Here is a 21,059-nt window from a genome sequence, read left to right as displayed (position 1 = left end):
GCTTACTTTTGTCTCAGTTTCATAATATAACTGTCTACTCACCTTGAATTTTCAAGATTTCTGAGTTTCAGAATATGAAGCCCCACTGACATTTATAACATAATTGTTACATGTTTTATTTTGTTACCTCCATATTATCTTAATATCATGTTATATGAAAATGCTTTTCCTGTTTAACAGTACTGTAAAGTGCAATTAACTCCATATTTTAATCACCTGAGATTATTTAGTGTTCATTTTTGAAAAATAGTTTATCTTGAACTTAAGGAAAGTAATATTGTTGCACTGTTTGAAAAAATGTATTAATGGAAGTTTAACTCGGTGGTTAATAAAAGCTAAAATTTTCAGTAATTCCTTTCTGAACAGATTTTCCTACTGTACTTTCCCTCCCAGTGTATCCATATTTTACCTTTCCTTATACTATTTATATATTTATGTATATGACCTATAATATAATCTGATACTTGACCTTTGAATTCTTAAATTTATTTAATAGGGAAATCCACGAGCACTGAGATGCCAGGTGGACAATGCTCTGAAAATGGAACGCCCAGGTCCCTGTTCTTTGTATTTGAAGTATCTTAAAATTTGTGTGGGACGCATCACCACAGTCATCATCTTTTGCTTAGTCAGATTTGGGAAAGTGCTGGAAGTTTCTCGCCACTGCTTAGATTACTCCTTCTGGAGCCTGTCTTGTTTCTTACAGAAGCAGAAAGGAGTGGTCTTGGTGGTGTGGTCCTTGTCAATATCTGAAGCTCCTCAGCTCTTCCTGCCTCTGTCCTTGGACTCAAATTGGACCTCAGATCACTGTACTTAGGCTTCTTCTTATACTGGGTGCTAATGAAAATGTGCGCATCCTTAACACGCTCTTTGCTGATGAAATATTTTGAACTCTAAATTCATCTGGCACTGACGGGGAGCATATGCCATCTCAGTTTGTGTGGAGGGCTCAGCCAAGGGTTCTTCCTGGACTAGGAAATTAGTAGGAGCCACAGATGTATGCAGTCTGTGAGTCTCCGTGAGGGTGTGGAGGAGATTTAATAGTGTCTGTTATTGCAGAGAGAAGGACTTAAGACCGTGTAGACTTCCACATGCCTCAGAATGACTGTCTTTCCAGGAAGAACTCAATCTCAACCTCCTGAAGCATTCTGAGTGTGTAAAAGCTTTTATCAGGAAATCCGTATGTTTCTACAAGAGTGGGAATTTGTAGAGCTTTAGGGCAGCAGAGAATACCACTTTGGTTGTTCTGACTTCATGAAACTGTAGGACCCTGGTGGTTTGGCATGTTCTGGTTTCTCAATGAGGAAGGGATGGATACATAAAGCTGCCCCAAATCAACAGTTAGGTAACCCTCACACTTGTTTATTTCAAATCAAGGTTAACTTATATAATATTCAGTCTGTGTTCTTACCTTGGACTTCTGGTAAGCAGACGTAACTTTTGGCAGCATATCATTTATATAGCATACAGAGTTATGTTGAAATGGTGAGATGGAAAGAGGATATTTGAAAGGTAAATGAAGTCCCTCAAATCTAAGGCTCACTGAATTCTCACCATGTTCGTGCTGTAGGGGGGGTTCATGGAGAAGGTGGGATTTGATTACTTCAAACATATTGGCTGTTGTGAAAATCCAGGAGATTATTTGAAAATCTCAGACCCACTAAGCAGAACAAACAGCCATAAAAATGTGAAACTCAGATTTCCTTGAATAAACCACAGTTTGCCTGCTTATGTGTTTTGATTATCTTAGTGGTAAAGAACCTGCCTGCCAATGCAGGAGATGTAAGAGATGCGGGTTCCATCCCTGGTTGGAAAGAGCCCCTAGAGGAGGGTATGACAACCCACTCCAGTATTCTTGCCTGGGGAATCCCATGGACAGAGGAGCCTGATGGGCTACAGTCCATGGGGACACAAAGAGTCGGACACGACTGACGCGACTTAGCACTCACGCACGCACACTCTGCCACGTGTCTAACAAGTATCGGTTGTGTACTTTGGTAATCATTCCTTGAGGTTGGAAACCTTATTATTCCTTTCTCTCCTATTAGATACCTGCTCTGGGTGGATGCTGAGTTTTCACTTTTGTTCTTGACCCAAGAGGCCATTACAGTTTCTAGATTGGCAGTTGTCCTCAGGGCAAAAAAATGTCTTCTTCCCCTGTGGGTTCCAGCCTTCACTTCGATTTTGGCTGGATATTTCCTTACTATCTTGTCAGTTCATTTGGGTTTAGAAGATTAAAAATTTTTAATCCATCATTTTTTAGTGATTTTTTTAAAAAGCCATGAGTATTTATTGACTTATAAGTTTTTGTTGAAATATAGTTGATCCACAGTGTTGTGTTGGTTTCAGAGTACAGCAGAGTAGTTCACTTATACATTTGTGTGTGTGTGTGTGTATATATTCCTTTTTAGATTCTTAGAAGATACTGTGTATACTTCCCTGTGCTAGATCCTTGTTGGTTATCTGTTTTACAGTTTTTGTTGTTGTTGTTTACTTGCTAAGTCATATCTGACTCTTTTTTGACCCTGTGGACTGTATAGCCCACCAGGCTACTCTGTTCATGGAATTTCCCAGGCAAGAATACTGGAGTGGGTTGCCATTTCTTTCTCCAGGGCATCTTCCCCCATCAGTGATCTAACCCATGTCTCCTGCATTTCAGGTGGATTCTTTTCCATTGAGCCACCTAGGAAACACATTTTATATATATAGTAGTGTGTATATTAATCCCAAACTCCTAGTTTATTCCTCTCCCACCTTCCCCTTTGGAAACTATAAGTTTGTTCTCTGTGTCTCTGAGTCCGTTCCAGTTTTGTGAATACGTTTATTTGTATCCACTTTCTAGATTCCACGTACAAGCCCCATCACATGATATTTGTCTTTTCTCTGATTTACTGCACTTAGTGTTTTGTGGCAGAGTTGTTCCACTATACTAGGCTGCCCTATTTCTAAGAATGGAAATCAAAACTACTTATTTTACAGTTGACAACAATGAGTTCAGAGAGTCCGGTGACTGGCTCAGGCCGTAGAGCTGGTTAACGCAGTCTGTGGCTGAAATCTAGGTCTTTTTTCCAGCTCTGTGCTTTCGGACATTGGTCCAGTCTATGGATAGTTTTGATCTCACTGTCCACATAAAGTGGAGATTTGAATAACCAATGAGTATGGATGGGAAATCATGAAAATTAAAATTCATCTCTGTGTATCTTTTCTCTAAAAGGAGCGTTTGATCCTCATTCTACCCACGCTTTGCTTTTGTGTTTTAGTGTTGAAATGTCAGGCATTTTAGAGGGGGCTTATGCAGAACTACTCAAGTAAAATCACAATTTGTAGATGGTCAGATTGCCTCCTAAAGCAACTGTCAAAACCATGGACATTACTCAGCCTGTCCTTGTCTAAAGAAATTAGAAACAATTGAGCCCACGTCAGTCTTTCGGAAGAATAATTGCTATCTTCCACTTTTTTTTTCCTTTGCCTCCTTCCGCCCAGGTGGTTGTCTTTCTCTTACGTGTCCCATCTTGGATAGAGAGTGACAGCAGAACAAGGGAGACGTGAGAACTCAGTATTCATGCAGGAACAAGGGGGACATGAGAACTCAGTATTCACGCAGGAACAAGGGAGACGTGAGAACTCAGTATTCACGCAGCTTCTATCTTGGGCAGTTTTTCATTTGTAACTGTGTTCCCTTAATGATTTTCCTGAACAGTTTGGGTATTTTAATCCAAGGCTATGAATCTTGTTTTACTCTTTGCCCACTAGAATTTTGACCCCTCTCTCACAAATATCTCATCCATCACAGTGTATGTTTTAAGTTTTTTGTTTTTGTTTTAAAATACTTATCTGTTTGGCTGCACTGGGTCCTAGTTGTGACACGTAGGATCTTTAGTTACGACATCTGAACTCTTAGTTGCGAGATGTGGTATGTGGGATCTGGGTCTCCGACCAGGGATCGAACCTGGGTCCCCTGAATTGGGAGCACAAAGTCTTGGCCACTGGACCACCAGGAAACTCCCACAGTGTACATTTTTGATAAGCTCATCATACATATGGCCCGATTGTTCTCCTGTTTTTATTTTCCAGCCTCTCTGATGTCTTCAAATATTTCTTTTTATGTATTTGTGTTGTATACATTCAGTAATCTTCTGTGGACACAAGACTGGGGCTTCCCTGGTGGCTCAGATGGTAAAGAATCTGTTTGCAGTGCATGAGACCCGGGTTTATATATTTGTGTTGTATTCATTCTATAATCTTTTTGTGGACACGAGAGTGGATATAAACTCCAAAAGTAAATACATCCATGGGAAGAAGGGACTGGCGGTTATGGTCGAGCTGGTTGTAGAGAGACCTGAGCTGCTTATCGGGGAGACCTTGACCGTGGTGGAGAATGTTCCTGACTTGAACGTGGTCAGGTCCTGTGTCTGCCAGCTCTGCCATCTGCTGTCACATTGGGAGGGTTTTCTGTCCCGTCTAAGCCTCAGTCTCCTCCAAGATAAAATGGAGATACTGGTAGTGTATTGAAGTGCTTGGCACAGTGTCTGGCATATTTAAGTTCACAAAATACTAACTAGTATTATTTTTTTGAGAGATAAAAAATAGCTCAGGCAGAAGGAATAGCGGGTACAAATACCTGGAGGTAGGAAGTGTGTGCGGTGCCCAGGTACACCACTAGGAGCAGGGGATGGCCACGTGTAGGCCACGTGCAAGGTTTACATAGAGAGTGAGTCTGGGTGTAGATGCGCCGGGAATGTGGACTGAATGCTGCAGAAACCGTCCACCTGGGCAAGGATTTTAGGACGGGATGTGAGCTAGGCAGTGGGTGGCGGGGTAGGGCATGCATCTGTCTTGTGTTTCCAGTGGAGGAGGTTGGTGGTTCTCAAAGCTCCTGTGTACACGAAAATTACCTGAAAACCTCGTTAAAGACAGTTTTCTTGGCCCCACCTTCAAAGATCCAGGATCAGTAGGTCTGCAGTGGACCCCAGGATGCTGATTTTGAAATGAGCACACCAGGTGATTGGACATAGGCAGTCCTCAGGCACACTTTGAGATGGACTGAGATCCTTGTTGAGGAAATGCTTGCTGACTTACTGGCAGGTCTGATGAAGCTCAGTGGGAGGGAAGATGGAAACAAATGTCTTAAAAATAACATGTTTACATTCAGTGCATGCTATAGCTTTGAATCTTCTTGCCCTGGATCAAGGAGCACCCGTTGTACAGGTATTCTTTCAAATAAAAAATATCAGAAGTCATACAATTGTTCTGTTAAGTCTTGGAGGGCAAGAGAGGTGTCCTTACCTTCTCAATTTGCAGGAGGCCACTGAAGGAAAAGCCTGTTAAAAAGAGCAATAAGAGGAAGGAAGACTAAAAGAAGATACAGCAGCGTGAGATCAGGAAATGAAGAGGATGGAAATGGGAAAGAATGGGAAAAGAGCAGTCAGATTTGATTGGGTGGGAATCTATTTGTGAAGGAAACCAGCCAGTATTTAACCTGTTTTGAAAAAGCTAGACTTCCAGCATTTTTAATTAGTGGATTGCTCGCTTTTGAAATTGCCCAGTTGGGAATACTCAAGTTTTGATGTGTTTTATTTGCCTGCTAATTAGCAGCCTGCTTGGTTGACCATCATTTTCCCTTTATTCTGTGGACGGAAGATGTATAGGAACATCTCTTGAAACACTCTGGCTTAAATCTGGGCTCAGATAACTTCACTGTGTATTTAGTAAGAGACTGTATTCATTATAAATCAAATTCTAGGACATCTTTTTTTTTTTCCAGCTTGATTCTTCCTTTTTGCTCTTTAATAGAATTTGTCCTTTAGAAGAGGACTTCTCAACCTTGGCACAGTTGACATTTGAGACCAGGGTATTTTGTGTTGTGCGGGTATTCTGACATGCACAAAACATTTAGCAACGTCCCTGGCCTCTAACCACTTGATGCCACTAGCTCTGCCCCGCCTCCATGCCCTGCCAAGTTGTGACAACCGAAAATGTCTCCAGACATTGCCAAATGCCCTCTGGGGATCATAATCACCCCTAGGGCAAAACTACTGACTGGGAAGTACTATGCTTCCCTTTCCTGCTTGTCTCTGCCTTCCTTTCATGTTTGAAATCCTTTTTGAAAATGGATTAAATGGGTCCAAATAAAACAGAATCTTATGGTAGACGTAGAGATTCACTGCTGTTCCTTCATTACTTTTGGGGCCAAGTTTAAGAGGAAAACCTCTCAAATTAATCCAGGTTGGCTGTTTCAGGTGAGAAGGAAGTCAAGATGTGCAGACTTCTGGTTGATAGGTTTTGTCATTTATATCTTTGTGTATGTGTGTGTGTGTGAAAACAAATTTGATTTGGTGTTAAGGATGACGAGAACCAGGCAGGCTACAAAACTTACTTGTGTGACAGTCCCCAGAGTTCAAGTCACTTTTATATATACGTCCCCCAGTTTCACAGTAGATGGGCTAGGAGCTTGGGTTGTTAAACAGCAAATTTGGAAAGTATTGTACCTTTTCTGCAGACTTCCTCTTCAGAGCTTGCATGACATCTCTTAAAGCTCACAGCCACTGATTATTGAAAAATTTTTTTAAATTTCATTTTCTTTTCTATTTTTGTCTGCAACATGCAGCATGCGGGATCTTAGTTCCCTGACCAAGGATCCAGTCCTTGCCTTCTACAGTGGAAGTGCAGTCTTAAGCACTGGACTATCAGGGAAGTCCCATGCAGGCACTGATTTTAGCTATCTGCAGGGGATAGCTTTTGCATTTGCATTCTCTTTGGAAGAACTTTCCAAAGTAACTGAAACGATATTTGTCAAAAAAGATTTCACGTTTAGTGGTCCTAGTTGTTGATTGCTGTTTCTAGTCCCTCTCTTAATATTCTAAAACACCATGTCCTCTACTGGATCCCCAAATAAGTCAGTTAATTATACTATGATCACTTCTGCTGATAATAAAATAGGAGTAATTAAGGGAAGGACAGTAGTGAATTAAGAAACAGTATTACTGAAATGTTAGAAAACATGGTCCATGGGAGTACATCTCCTGAGCCGAAGTTTCACACCTCCTCCTCCAGTCCTGTCAGAGGAAGCTTGTGATGGCCGTCTGTTACCCACCATCATCAAGATAATAGAACAGTGAAATTTTTATCCTCAGAAAGGGCCTTTCATCAAAAATCTCAAAGCCATTTCTAAATTTAGAGTGACTGATCTTGCGTGCACTTTTATGTTCTGAGCAGTGAACGTGGGAACTTAGCCATCAGACTCCCCTTCCTTCGTATTTGCACCTGAAGCGCTGAAGAAGCATCTCGAATTTGGTCAGCGTTAGAACTTCGCTGGTACAGGGCCTAGAGAATCCCAGCCTTCTGGGAGTTCACACAGGTCATTTTGCCATAATTTGTCAAAATAAAACATTGCTTTAACAACTTTCGTGTCCACATCTCATTGTCCAGATTAAGGACTGTAGGCCAAGTGTTGTGCCTATTAAAAAAAAAAAAAAAGACTGAGATGGTGTGGTCCTAAGAAACTTAAAAAGTCTCTTGATAGCCTTGTGATGTCCTGGTGGAAATAGACTGTTAATGTCCTTTTTCATCTTACGTGTTTTCCTGCACGTCTGTCCTCTGGTGGGTAGGCCTCGAGTGGCTTGTCTGAGCTGGTAAGAGGGCCGAAAGTGTCTAGGAGCGTTATGGCAGGTGTGCCGCTAATATTAATAATATTAATAGTATGGATATTTACCTGATTTAACTTTTGTGTATGTGTGAATATTAAGGTTGTGTTAGTGTAGTTTTAACTTAACCTGTCCAAAAGATTTTAGTAAGATTTTAAGTGCAATTTCAGGTTGATAAAAGTTGAGGCTATGAAACATTGTGAAGGATGGAAGAAATTTTTATGTTCATACCTCTGGTTCCTGAGGGTCCAGTTCGTTTCTGCTGTGAATTTAAATGAGTTAATTTAAGTAGTTGGGTCAGAAGCTACTATCATCATGGTAGCCTCGTGCCTGATTCTTAATTAAAGGCAACAGGAGATTAATTTGAAACATTAATTTGAAAGTGCATATACAAAAAGAGAGAATTATTGCAAGAAAGCCTAAAGAATTTTTCTCTTGTCCCTAGATGTAGAAGACAGAAGTAGCTCAGGGTCCTGGGGGAGTGGAGGACATCCAAGCCCGTCCAGGGTAAGTATATCTAATCTTTTCCCCACAAGCAGACATCCTAATATGTAAATTGACAAACTGAAGGTGAGTTTTTTCTCCCTGACACACATCTGCATGGCTATATATGCGGACTGAGTTTAATGAGGATCAGCTTCTGTTTGGCATTTTTTTCATGCTCTTATTGGGTGTTATTATTGACTTTGACACCCCTTCTACTTTGGCTAACCAGAAGACAACCCCTTCATTAAACATTTGGCCTTGCTTTGCCAGTTACTGATCCAGTGTTAACAGAAAGCTATTTTTTGTAGGTGGTGCAACTTAAAAAAAAATTCCTAGTATCCCTGTAATATATTGGTGTAAATAGGTCACTGAATAATTCTAAAGACATCCTGTGCAGTTGCAGCTTCCAGTATCATCTGCATAATGAGTCTGTGTCGGTTCCACTTTGTAAACACGTGACTGTCCCACCACCAGTAGTGCCTTTGGTCACCAGTGGGTTCGTTCATTTAATTTTTTTTTTTGAAAGTAGCTTTTATTTTTAAAACACACACAACCCCAAATCCTTAAACTTCAAAGTAAACGGATACGATCTGATTTAGACGAAGTCTTATTCTTCAGACTTGCTCATTTGTCAGTGTTCCTTAAGTCAGTCTTGTATTTTACACACCATGGCGCAAAGTCATTTGGAAAAGAAGTTGCTTGTACTTAACTGCACATGTCTTATACGCTTGCAGATTTTTGCTACTCCTGTCCAAGGCTTTTGGTTGTTAGGGTGTCATGTGAAGACCATGGCATGGGGTGTGAGTAGGGTGTGAGTAGGGTGGTTAGGCCATGCGTGTGTTTGTACGTGTATGACCTTGGGTGTGTCATTTCACTTCCTTGGGCCTCAGACTGCTACTTTGTAAAATGAAGAAGTTGAACCAGAGGATCTTTCCTGTTCCTTCTAACTCAAATGTGAACGATTTTATGTATATAATCTGTCTTTAATGGAGTCATCGCTAGGCCTTCTGAAATCCCTCCCAGTTTTTATAACAATACATATAACTGCAGATTAAAAGTAGACATAGACCACACAAAACAGCTGGCCCTCCCCCAAGCAGCTGTATAGATAGATGAAACGTTCTGCAGGGCCGGGGAGCGGGGGCACATTTTACTGTAAGTGTTCACACACATTTGGGGTGGAGGGTGGTCTGTATTTTGGCGTAAGAGGTAAGGAAGGTAATCAAGCTGTCCAAAGGAGGCCGTCTCTGCAAGCCGTGTTGGGCATTTCCACCTGTTCTTTGGCCTTGGGGCTCATGCTCTGGTCTCAGGGTACAGCCAGGGCTCTCGGCTTACCAGGAACTTCGCTGAGACTTTGCACCAGCTGTCGAGTTTCAGATTCTCCCACATTATATGGATGGGTTGAGGAAGTCTTTCCTCCTCCTCACATTACAGTCTTCACTTGCAGAAATCAATCCATTCCCCTGACAGCAAGTGTAGGAGACGACAGAATGTCCCTCGCTTGTTGAGTTCATTCGCATGAACTTAATGTCTTCTGCTTTCTCATTTTAATAGAACACATAGCTCTTTCAGTCGTTCTTCTGAGAGGGAGGATCATTAGGATTGTCCTGACTCTTATTTGGTTTTCATGAATCGTCTGGCCTTTTTTTTTTCTCCAGGGAATTCATTGGTGGATAACTTTGACTCAATATTTTGTAATTTGTATTTTCTAAATGCAGCGAGCTGGCATGAGACAGCTTATTGTGGCTGGCTTGTATGGGACAGCCAGGGGGCAGGTGTCTCTTTTTTCTCATCTTCAAGTGGTGATATTTCCAGTCATCTTGAAACACTGTGCTGGCGTTTAAATTAGACAATGTATATTAAGCTCTTAATAACTCTGTAGGGTGAGCATACTTAATAAATGATAATTAGTATTATGCAGTGTCTGGTATAGAACAAGTGAGTGTAAGAGCAATGATATATGTTTAAAATGTGACATCCTTTTATGCCCTGATGTACTGGCAACATCCCATCACAGTATCGTTCAAGTTAATTTTTTTATAGCTGAGGAAAGGCGGTTGAAAATGGGGTAGTTTGGAACCTTAAGGTTTCTGTCGCTTCTTTAGTGAAGGGATGTGCGTTTTCATTTTTCATACAGTATCCGTCCTTTTCATGTGGGCAGATTCTGCCCTTTGGCTAACATACCAACTGATACCTCTGAGTAAATTTGACTTAGTCTTTATGGACAGTGCAACCAGCTGAGCAGCATGACTCTTTTTTTCCTTTCTGGTCACTTTATGTACCTTGCTGCTGCTGCTGCTAAGTCACTTCAGTCGTGTCCGACTCTGTGCGACCCCAGAGACGACAGCCCATCAGGCTCCACCATCCCTGGGATTCTCCAGGCGAGAACACTGGAGTGGGTTGCCATTTCCTTCTCCAATGCATGAAAGTGAAAAGTGAAAGTGAAGTCGCTCAGTCGTGTCCGACCCTCAGCGACCCCATGGACTGCAGCCTTCCAGGCTCCTCCAGTAACCTAAAATTTGAACTCTGTCATTTAGATGATTTTAACTCTTTCCTGTATGTTATCTAACTCCTCCATTAAAAGCAAGTGACTGAGCAGTTTAAAAACCTTATTTTAATTTAAAATTCCCCTTTAAACCATGAGATGATCATAGTAATTAGAAATTTCCAAAGATTACCGTCTGCTTTAAAACTGTTTTTTTGTGGCATACTTGTCCAAATCCAGAATTTATGCTTAAATTCTGATATTCATTTATAGTCCTGTTGTAATCCTTTTAACGTTTTTGTGTAGCTGGTTGCTTATGGAATGATCCAATTCTTTTACAACCACAATAACGTCTATAACAAAACATTGAAATTTCAATTTCATAAAACCAAATGCTGCTGTTTACAAAGGCAGTTTGTTGCAGGTTATGAGTAACTTTCCCATAGTACATTTTGCTCTCTTTTTTTAAAAATAATGTGGGCTTATCAAAATAATAATTACGATTTACAATATATTTTATACGTCTCAGGTGTTTTACTTGCATTATTTCATTTGCTTGTAATAACTTGGTGCAATTGGCTGCATTATTATTATTCCCCCAGCTTCACTATGATTTCGGGGAAAATGTGAACTCTGCAAACTTTAGAGCCCTTCTTATGCACTGTACCTGTGAAGATGCAGCTTTCCTATAATAAGGTGCTGGGGTGAGAATGGTGGGCTCCAATTTCTTTGGTTCAGAGAGATGTCAGTAGTCAGACTTCCGTGCTGATTGATTCATGGCAAATGTAAACTTATCTGTTATTTTATTTACAGAACTATGGAGATGGGACTCCCTATGACCACATGACCAGCAGGGACCTTGGGTCACATGACAATCTCTCTCCACCTTTTGTCAATTCCAGAATACAAAGTAAGACTAATTTTAAATTAACATGAGTTTTTGGAATGCTTATGTTTTACCATCAAAGGTAGAATACAAGCCCAGACAGAGATTCTGTTTTTAAGAACTTAAGATATTTAGCTAGTTCACTATAGTAATTTTAAATTACAGAAAAATATTGATGATCTTTGCTTGGTAATAGCGCATACAGGACTAAGTTTTACAAGTGTGTGGAATTACCTAATTTCAGTGATACTGAATCTACGTGGAAACTTTGTGTTCCTTAGATGTAAAGCACTTCTCCCAATTTCACTGTTGCGGCAGTAGTTTCCCAGGGTTAAGGCTGATGAAGTGAAAGTTGTGAATATTTAAAGTAAGAAGTATCATTGAGTCTGTCAGTTGGCAATGAGATAAAATCTGCGTTAGCGTGAACTTTTATGAAAGGGGTCATGGAAGTTCCTGTATTAATAGGTTTAGTGTGCTTAAATCAAAGTAGCATGTTCATGTTGAATTGTAAAGTCTGGTTGTGTATTCACCACGGTGTGAACTTTAGTGCTAATGATCTAGGAGATCCCCATCCTGCTTCATGAACTGACCTACATGTCCTTTGACAGCCTTTGTGTTTCCAGCATGTCTTTTCTATTGGAATTCTTAGCATATTTTTTTTCTGCTTTGACTACCTATAGGGATTAAAAAAAACCAAAAAAACAAAAAAACACAAAACCGCAGTATCTTGAGCAATGAAAAGACAATTTATAATGACTTAAAAGGTCCCAATAGCTGATTACTTTAGTTTTGATTGGGAAAAAAAGATCTTTGTTCTAATAAATGTGAGCTTTAACAATATTAGTAAATCTCTCAACTTGGCCAAATCCTGTTGCGAATCCATCAATAAATGAGGTTAAATTTCTTGGCAGAAGCTGTTGGACTATACTCCAAGGAAGACATGCAGCCATACACATATCATTTTGAAACCATAATTGCAGATGCTTCTGAGGAATGTCCTAATTTTTAAGCCTTGGTCACTATACTTCTTTTTGTAAATTAATGTTAACTTTGTTCTGTTATTTATAACTTTTTAAATTTATTTTTAATTGGAGGATACTTGCTTTATGATATCGTGTTGGTTTCTGTCACATATCAACATGAATCAGCCGTAGGTATACATACATCCCCTTCCTCTTTTAACCTTCCTCCCACCTCCCACCCCATCCCACCCCTCTGGGTTGTCACAGAGCATTGGGTTTGAGCTCCCTGCGTCATACAGCAAATTTCCACTGGCTATTTAATTTTACATGTGATAGACTGTATGTTTCAATGCTCCTCTCTCAATTCATCCCTATACTTGTTATTTAAGGTGTAGATCATTCTTGAGTGTGAGTCATCTTTTCAGAAATCACCATCAAATCCATCTACAGGGACTTCAGGTATTAAATGCACAGTAGTCAAAGCAGAGAAATACTAGGAATTTATTTTTAATGGGTGATTAAGTGTCATCCCAACTTTGAGAATCAGGATCTCAAAGCTGTATCTGACCATGGGTTGTTCTTATATTTTCTTATTTTTTTTAAAATTTAAAATAGTAACTTTTATGTTTTAACTCTGTAGCTGAAGCAAGAATCCTAGCTTTTTAAAATGAGTCATGAGATGCAGTGTTTCCTGTTTCCAGGATAGGCAGATGCAGGTGACGAGATATGTTTGTCACCTTAGATTTGAAAGAACAGCTTTACATTCTTCAATGACAGTAGCAGTAATTTTAAATTCTAACACCATCCCTTCTCTATTTATCCTTATCCAACTTCATAAAGTAAAAGATTAACTTGAAAATAATCATCTTGAAAAGTAACACCGAAAGAGTATATTAGAGAATTGTCCTGAAGAATTCTAAAACTATCCTCCGATGAGGATAAAATGTGATAAATAAATTACTACTCATATTTAGAAGTTTATATAATGTCCATGAAAAAATGTTTTCCTAAAGAACAAGTTGATAAATTAATATTACAGAAGACACCAAGCAACATGAAGATAGCAAAGAATCATTCTTGTTTGTGTGTCCTCTTGGGCAGCTGTTTTACAAACCAAATTCGTTTTATTTTTTTTTCAGTTCAAATAGTATTTAAAATATAAGTGGGCCGAGCGTCTACAGCCGGAGCTCTGAGAGCTGACTCTTTTCACTTAGTTGTTGTTTAAGCTTAAAGTCCATGTCAGCTGTGTTCTTTTACTCCGTCTGCCCTCCTTCCCATTAAACCCCTAAATATGGAGGCCAGGACAGTCTCCTGCATTGTGGTAGGAAATGCTGCTGTGTCCGGAGGCTCCCACCCACTGTTCCCCATGAAAGGACTTCTCTGTTAGATAAGCTGTCTGGTCTGAAACATGGCTCTTTATTGTTTACAAACTGCTACATTTTCCACCTCAAGCAGATTTTTGCACAGAAAAGAATTGTGCTTGGGCTAAATGGTTTATCTGACATTAACGGTGCAGTGTCAGACTAGGGTCAGGGAAGTTGCCCTCAGAGTGAGAGGGCATGGCTCAGTGTGCAAAAAAATAAAAGAAGAGAGAAAAAGGCGTTTAAACTATTATGAAATACCTCGCGTTATTACTTTGGAAAGGAATTAAAAATATTTTTAGAGAACTCGCTAGGATGCTGCATTAACCCCCCCACCTCCTGATAATTTCTCACATCCCAAATGCCTTCTTGATTGGCTTGAGTATCTCAGGGCTAGACTCAGGGAACAAAGATGCTCATTGATGTTGCCCAAGCTGCTGTTGATTTAAAATGAAACCACTTTTGCAATGAGCCATGCTTGGTGCTTTGCTGTACCTTTACAAAGAGAAGCTAGATTGTTTTCAAAAAATTAAAGACAACCAATTTACAAATGAAGACAAAGATGAAATAAGACCTATGAGTATAGCCAGAAATTTGAATTTACAGAGTATATGGTATATTCTAAACTACTCTTTGTGTCCAAATCCATATTCTGGGTTACGGTGTTTGTGGAAGTTTTCGTTCTACCAAAAGAAGATATTAGACTTTTAAGTTTTGGACAACAATCCAATATCCACTTTCAGAAGCTTTGGTTTTCATGAAAAACTGTAAAGGATTTCTTTACATGTCAAAGATTTCGTTCTGCTCTGGTGTCACATTAGGGTAAAAGCTATAGTATCGGAAATAAATCAGCCACTTTATTGGACCAGATTCTTTATTGTCAAATCAATCAAGTCTGTGACTGAATTAGGCGTCTGCTACAGAAATAAGTGACACTAATTTTACGGGAAAGAGTTATTAACTGCAGATGACCTATTTCTTTTTGGTAAACTGTTCACTTAGTGAGGTTTTATTTTATTGCAGAGAAATAAAAAAATACTGAGACACTCTTTTCTTTGGGTAGTGACTTATTATTCTACATTTGGTTCTTATGGCAGTACAGTATTTTGAAGAAATGATGCAGGCATTGCTAACATTTGCTTATAAACTCTTAAGGTAACAAAACGCTTAATTAAAAGTCTGAACTCTTTGACTTCACGTGAATGATTTTGCATAAATGTTCATTTTTGTAATCTAATACCTCTGGCACCAAAATACAAAAACTTAATTTATTTGTGTATCTCAAATTTATGCAAAATGGTACATGACTTATAAGAATAGTAGTGTCTACGTTAATTTACCTCCTTTAGAAATAAGCTTGCATATCTGAATACAGTGCCTTACTTGATTGTTTGAATGCCTAAACTAAAAATAAACAAATGGACACGAGTGCACTTGCATGCAAGCACATGTTCACGTGCACACACATGCAGCTATTGTGCCAGAAGAATTAATAATGACACTTGGTTTGTCAGGGTGCACTCTTCCCTCCATTGCTGTCTATGTTTAAAGTTGCCACACACAGTTTTGGAAGTTGATATTGTGTAAATCCTTTAAAGAAAAACATAACTAAAAGAAACAAAAAAAAGCAGGCCCCAAATTTGTTGTTTTAAAAAATAAGTGTGCATGGCCTTTTGTCTTTCTTTTAGTGTGGGGGAGTCTGGAGGAATTGAGAGATTTCAGCAGTGCATCATCTAGCTGCCAGCCTGCCTTGGCCATTTCATACAGTTCTCTTTTTAAATTAAAAAAAATTTTTATTGAGATATAATTGACATATATTTATTTTAGGTGTACAACATCATGGTTCAATATTTGTGTAGTAGACTCTTACTTGACACTTCCTGAGTCCTCACTTACTGTTTTCTTTGGGTAGAGACAAGCAAGCTAGTTTGCATTTTTACTTGTTTGAAATTCACTGCCCTGTTCTGTATCTGAAGAGAACTAATCACTTCTTTGTGACAATGTATGATCATTAATGATAATAATGTACACTTGATCTGTTGGAAACTTGTTCACTACAGTAATTAAACAGTTTGATGAAACCTTTACAGTGGTCAGTGGGTAGCTTTCAGAATACGCTAATGGGTCAAAGGGACCATGGCGCTGAGCCTTGTGTTTTCAAGAGGATTATATGTTAAGGAATAGTTGGAAAATCCTGGCAAGAACTATATGCAAAGGCTATGGATTTTGGAAACAAAATCGTTCTCGTTTGTTTCTTGTGTTTGCCAAACATTAAAACTTTTGCAGGTAATTGTCCAAAAAAAATTTTTTTTTTTTTTACAATGAAGAATATATTTTCTAGCCACAACTTTTTGATCTGAGGAAGGACCTAAGTATACGTTTTCCTTCTTTTGTTCCAGAGCTTTAATTGAAAGCCAGATTGTTTGAGTGAGCAAGATGCCAGTGCGGTCATAGACATGCAGTGGTAACTGAAGGATGTGAAAAGTGATACTTGGGTATGGTTGGGTGCAGCTTAGTTCAACATCAGCGGCTGTGTTTTTACATGTCCCCTTGTGAATGGTTCGGTTTCCTTATTGCGGTATTTGGTTCTTGTCCCACTCATGGTACTCCACCAGTGCACGGAATAATTTCCCGCTGTAGAGTAACTGGTTTCTGAACTAGCTCAGTGGAACATTTTACTGCAGGATTAGATCGTGGTTCAGGCAGAACTGCAGAGAGCTGCTGGCTTACAGGATGACCTTTGAGTCTCATCTGGGTTAGCGGTTGATATTTTGATTTGGTTACTGTGGTCATATTGTGACAGCTGCCGGCTCATTAGAATTCACTTCCACCGCTCCATTTGCTGAGCAGGAATATTTAGGTTTGTATTACTTCAGAGTGTTTATGGCTACCCTGAGTTTAGCCCAGCATAAAGGTGAAGTGTTGTGAGCACTTTCAAATCCCAGTGGCAGAGGCCAGTGGCACAGTCTTCTTGTAAAACGGAGAATGTGAGTACATGTTAATAGAGGGAGTTTTTCTTTTCATTGTAAAACTGGAAATACCCAATGAAGAGGCTCTTAGGAGGAAAACGGTTTTGAAAACTTTTAAGTACAAAAGAAAAGAATGACCACAAAGAAACATAGTTTTTTAAAAGCATGGGTAAGATTTTACTTGACCTCTTGGTTCAGTGTGTTTTTTCCTTCCCATGCTGGAATGTAAATATTTGAAAATAACAAAACCTGGACAAAAATGGCAATTATTTGATGTTTGAAGTGCCAGAGGTCAAATAATACTTAGGTAATTTTGTGAAAATGAAATTGTGAATGTACATGTCAGCTCTGGACATTTTAGTTCACTTTTAAATTGTTCTGAAGCTTAATAGTGATAGTGGGTTGCTTACAAGTTCTTTAGTTAGGGATGTCTGTGCATTTTCGACGTCTTCTTTTAATGACACTTTTTAGCTCAAGGTTATCTTGATATCGTCTGTTGGCTGTTGGACCGATAATGTGGTAGCAAGCAATTTCTGAGAGAAGAAATGTTTAATAATGGTCTTATTTCTTGTCAGCATTGTTTGGGAGTTTTCTTTTTTTAATGTTAATTTAAAATGTCTTCATGAAGTGTTAACAAATAAGACTCTTTTAGTGTCATCTCCAATGATATAATTAATTCTGATTTTGATTAGAGGCTAGGAGCTAGAGAACTGGCTTTTCTACTCTCTTGCTACAACTGTCTGTGGGTCTTCAGGTCAAATCTTTTTTATACCTTTAAACTGAGGAGGGGGAGCAAGCCTTTAGATGATCTCTGAGGTGATTTTCTCATCTGATGGTCCATTGGTCCTTTAGGTGTGCCATTTTCTGCTTGTACTATATTTTATGTTTAGAGATGTTTTACTGTCCTGTCTAATCCATTCATCTCTATTTTGTGATACCTTCAAGTTAACTTTACTAGTGATGTGGTTTCCAAATGTAATTCTTTAGAGACTGATTCATATGGATATTTCTTTTCTACCTCAGCTCATTCCAAACTGTAGGTAAGGGATTGGATCGAATAGGGATTAAATAATAACTCATTAAGTTACATCACCAGGAGAAAAGTATTATGTATGGGCCAGTGCTTGGCACAGAGTTGTAGGATCTCAATAAGTGGCTCTTGAAGGGGTTCATTCATGAATCAATCAAGGAAATCAGATATTTGGGTCTAAGCCCTAAATGAAAAACCCATAAATTAAAGTCAAGCCTACATGTTACTGTGTCAGGAAGAAAACCCTAAACCAAAGGCAGTCGTCTAGAAATTCACTCTGTAGTTCTGTGTCCTTGACTGTCCAGAATATCATGAAAGATACCATATTAACAGTAGCATAGATTTCAGTTTTCAAGAAACACACCACAGATTATTTATAAAAGGAAATGAGTAAAATCAATATTTTTTGAAAGGCCACTGAAAGAAGTTGTGTGCCTCCAGTACTCAGATCCGGTGACTTGTTTCCTCTTGTCCAGTCAGTAAGCATTGCTGCCCCTCTTTCGTTCGTCTCGTTTTCCTTCCGTTAGACTGCCTGCTCTGTGGTGTAACACAGCAATGCTGCGCTGATCAAACACTCTTATAGTCCAACTAGGTGGACCAAACCCAGCTCTTTTAAACTTTAGAAGAACTGATACCAGAAAAACGTTAATTGAAAACTATAGTTCACAGAAAAGTGTATGTCTTCCACATATCACAGAAAGATTTCTCACACAGAAAGTTCTAAAATCATTTTAGAGTCAGGTTCAGGGAAAAAGCGGTTTGTGTCCGTAGTCTTGCTTTTCTTGAAAGGAATGGAAAATGTGACTAATGGTGGCTTATGGATAATTTCTCTCATATTAGAAGTCTGGTGGTGGACCATGACTAGGTTTGGTTTATGGTTCATTGAAGTCTAGGCTTGTATCTCTGTGATTTCTTTGTCCTTTCCCTCATTGTCTCAAAATGACTGTCACAGTCTCAAGTCAGGTTTGGGTTAGATGCAGCAAGGAGAAGGGAAAGATGAGTCCGCCTATGTGATCTCCCTGCCTTTCTTCCATCCATGGCCATCTCCAGCTGCAGAGTTTGAAAGGGGTGGGAAGTTATACAGTTGCTTCTCCAGCCTGTTCAATGGGATGAGACAAGAGGGAAGGGGGCTGAGGATGCTTAGCCAATTTATAGGGCTTATTTAGTTTCTTTTAAGAGAAGAATCTGTAATTTTCAACTTAGCAGCTTTGAAAATAAAGAACCAAGGCTCCAGCTTCCTTGTGAGAAGCAAAAGATGAAAATGGGTCTCGACTCTGAATTCTGGTCAGCAGATTAGAGAGAATGACAAAGAGGCGTGGGATGGAAAATGAGTTCTGAAAGGAAGACGGTGGGGAAACGGCAGCAGGAGAGTCGCACACAGGGGCAAGGAGGCGGGGCGGCGATGGGGGGAGGAGTTGAGGTCATTTCATCACCAAGACTTGTGCTTTCCTTGTCTTCATCTCTTGATCAAGGCAGCAACTAGCCAGAGTAAAAGGCTTCAGGCAGCATCATCCAGAGCCTTCTCTATCAGGTCTCTGGCTTGAATTCCTGCCAGGCTGTCCAGAGCTGCCTGGTCATGCAGTCAGCCACCTATGGCTTCACCCTCCAGCCTTTCCTGCAGTCCCCTTGGTGGTTTCTGGCAGAGCCCAAGGGCAGCGCCCATTCCCACAGTCCCCTGGGGTAGCCACTCAGAGTGGGCTTGGCATCCTGGAGCATCAGGGTCCCGGGATGTGTCACTATAAGTGACAGAGATTGTTCTCCTGGGCCACTGCCAAACAGGCGCCCGGGAACTTCCCACCAGCCACCTGCCGTGTTGCCATGAAGCTCTCACACAGGATCCTGCCGCCGAGGGCAAAGAACCCTCTTCTTTTTTTTAATATGTACATAGTTGTATTTGTTGATCTTTAATATGGAGGATTAGGAGCAGCCAAAAGACATTTAATCTTGGCCAACGTGCCAAGACTGCACGAAATTGTGGTGAGAGCTGGATCCAACTTTTGACCAAAAGTTTCCCACCTCCGCTGATCACAGTCAAGGCGGGAATCAGGCTAATGAGAACACGGGCAGGGGAAAGACCGTCCATCAGGAAAGGAAAGCAGGATGTGGAATAAACAGGGCTGTTTTCCTTTAGTACAAAGTTTTTCTCTCAGGTGTTTCACTGGAAAAGCATTACTTTGAGTTTTGCCTAAGCTTGCCACTGAAAATAGGCCTGGGACAGCAGAAGCCAATAGTGGACACCTTGACTGGTTCCTTGGGTGGAAGATCCGACACCCGGCAAACCTCTCATCGCCCCTCAGCTCTAGGAGAAACAGCAGTAACTTCAGGCTTTTAACCTCGTGTCCTTGAAAGTGGTATGCCTACCTTAAGTGCGCTATTGACCTTCATTAAAAAAAAATACTGTAAGCCTTAGAGCTTCCCTGTTTCCTCAGTGGTAAAGAATCCACCTGCCAATGCAGGAGGCATGGGTTCAATCCCTGATCCAGGACGATCCCACGTGCTGTGGAGCCACAAAGCCCGTGCACCACAGCTCCTGAGCCTGTGCTCTAGAGCCCAAGAGCCGCAGCTACTGAAACCCTCGCTCCCTAGATCCTGAGCCCAGCAACAAAAGAAGCCACCTCAATGAGAAGCCCGTACACCGCAACTAGAGAGGAGCCTCTGCTTGCTGCAACTAGAGAAAAGCCTGCACAGCGATGAAAACCCAGCCTAGCCAAAACAAGAAAAAGGGTTATGTTAAAAAAATCACCATAGCCTATTTTCTTTGTTCATATGATAATCTTCATTAGGACCAAAGCTGCAGAGGAGCTCCGTTGGAAGTGCTGCCGTCTTTAGAGGCCTCGTGGAATAGTGGGCTGGGCTCGGGGGCGCTGCAGTCTTCATCCTGGCTGTTCGTTCCACTTCCTGGTGATGGGACTTTGCCTGAATTTCTTACGATCCCCAACTTTCACGTTTCTAAGGCCAGGATGGTCAACACTGAGCCCAGCGTCATTGTGAGCCACACAGTGATGCGATATGCTTTGCAGCAACCGCTCTCCTGTTATCCTAGACCATTGCACAACTGCATGTTTGTACTCTGTCACTTAAGGTCCTTCAAGGATCAAGTGAAGTCTCTCAGTTGTGTCCCACTCTTTGTGACCCCATGGACTGTAAGCCTGCCAGGCTCCTCTGTCCATGGACATTTCCAGGCAAGGATACTGGAGTGGGTTGCCATTTCCTTCTCCAGGAGATCTTCCTGACCCA

The 21,059-nt window shown here is 40.4% G+C and overlaps 1 protein-coding gene across 19 annotated transcripts in view; it reads left to right on the top strand.

The window, feature by feature from the left end:
* The window catches only part of TCF4 (transcription factor 4), a 386,161-nt gene that overhangs the window by 122,351 nt on the left and 242,751 nt on the right, over positions 1 to 21,059 (top strand). For all 19 annotated transcript variants that reach the window (XM_010818907.4, XM_059880880.1, XM_010818903.4 and 16 more), the window contains 2 exons: positions 8,089 to 8,150; positions 11,428 to 11,524. In XM_010818907.4, coding sequence (XP_010817209.2) covers positions 8,089 to 8,150; positions 11,428 to 11,524 — 159 coding nt within the window. The remainder of the gene's footprint in view (positions 1 to 8,088; positions 8,151 to 11,427; positions 11,525 to 21,059) is intronic.

The sequence above is a fragment of the Bos taurus genome, chromosome 24 (genome assembly GCF_002263795.3).
Source record: "Bos taurus isolate L1 Dominette 01449 registration number 42190680 breed Hereford chromosome 24, ARS-UCD2.0, whole genome shotgun sequence".
Taxonomy (NCBI): Eukaryota; Metazoa; Chordata; class Mammalia; order Artiodactyla; family Bovidae; genus Bos; species Bos taurus.
This window is presented reverse-complemented; position numbering and strand designations above follow the sequence as displayed.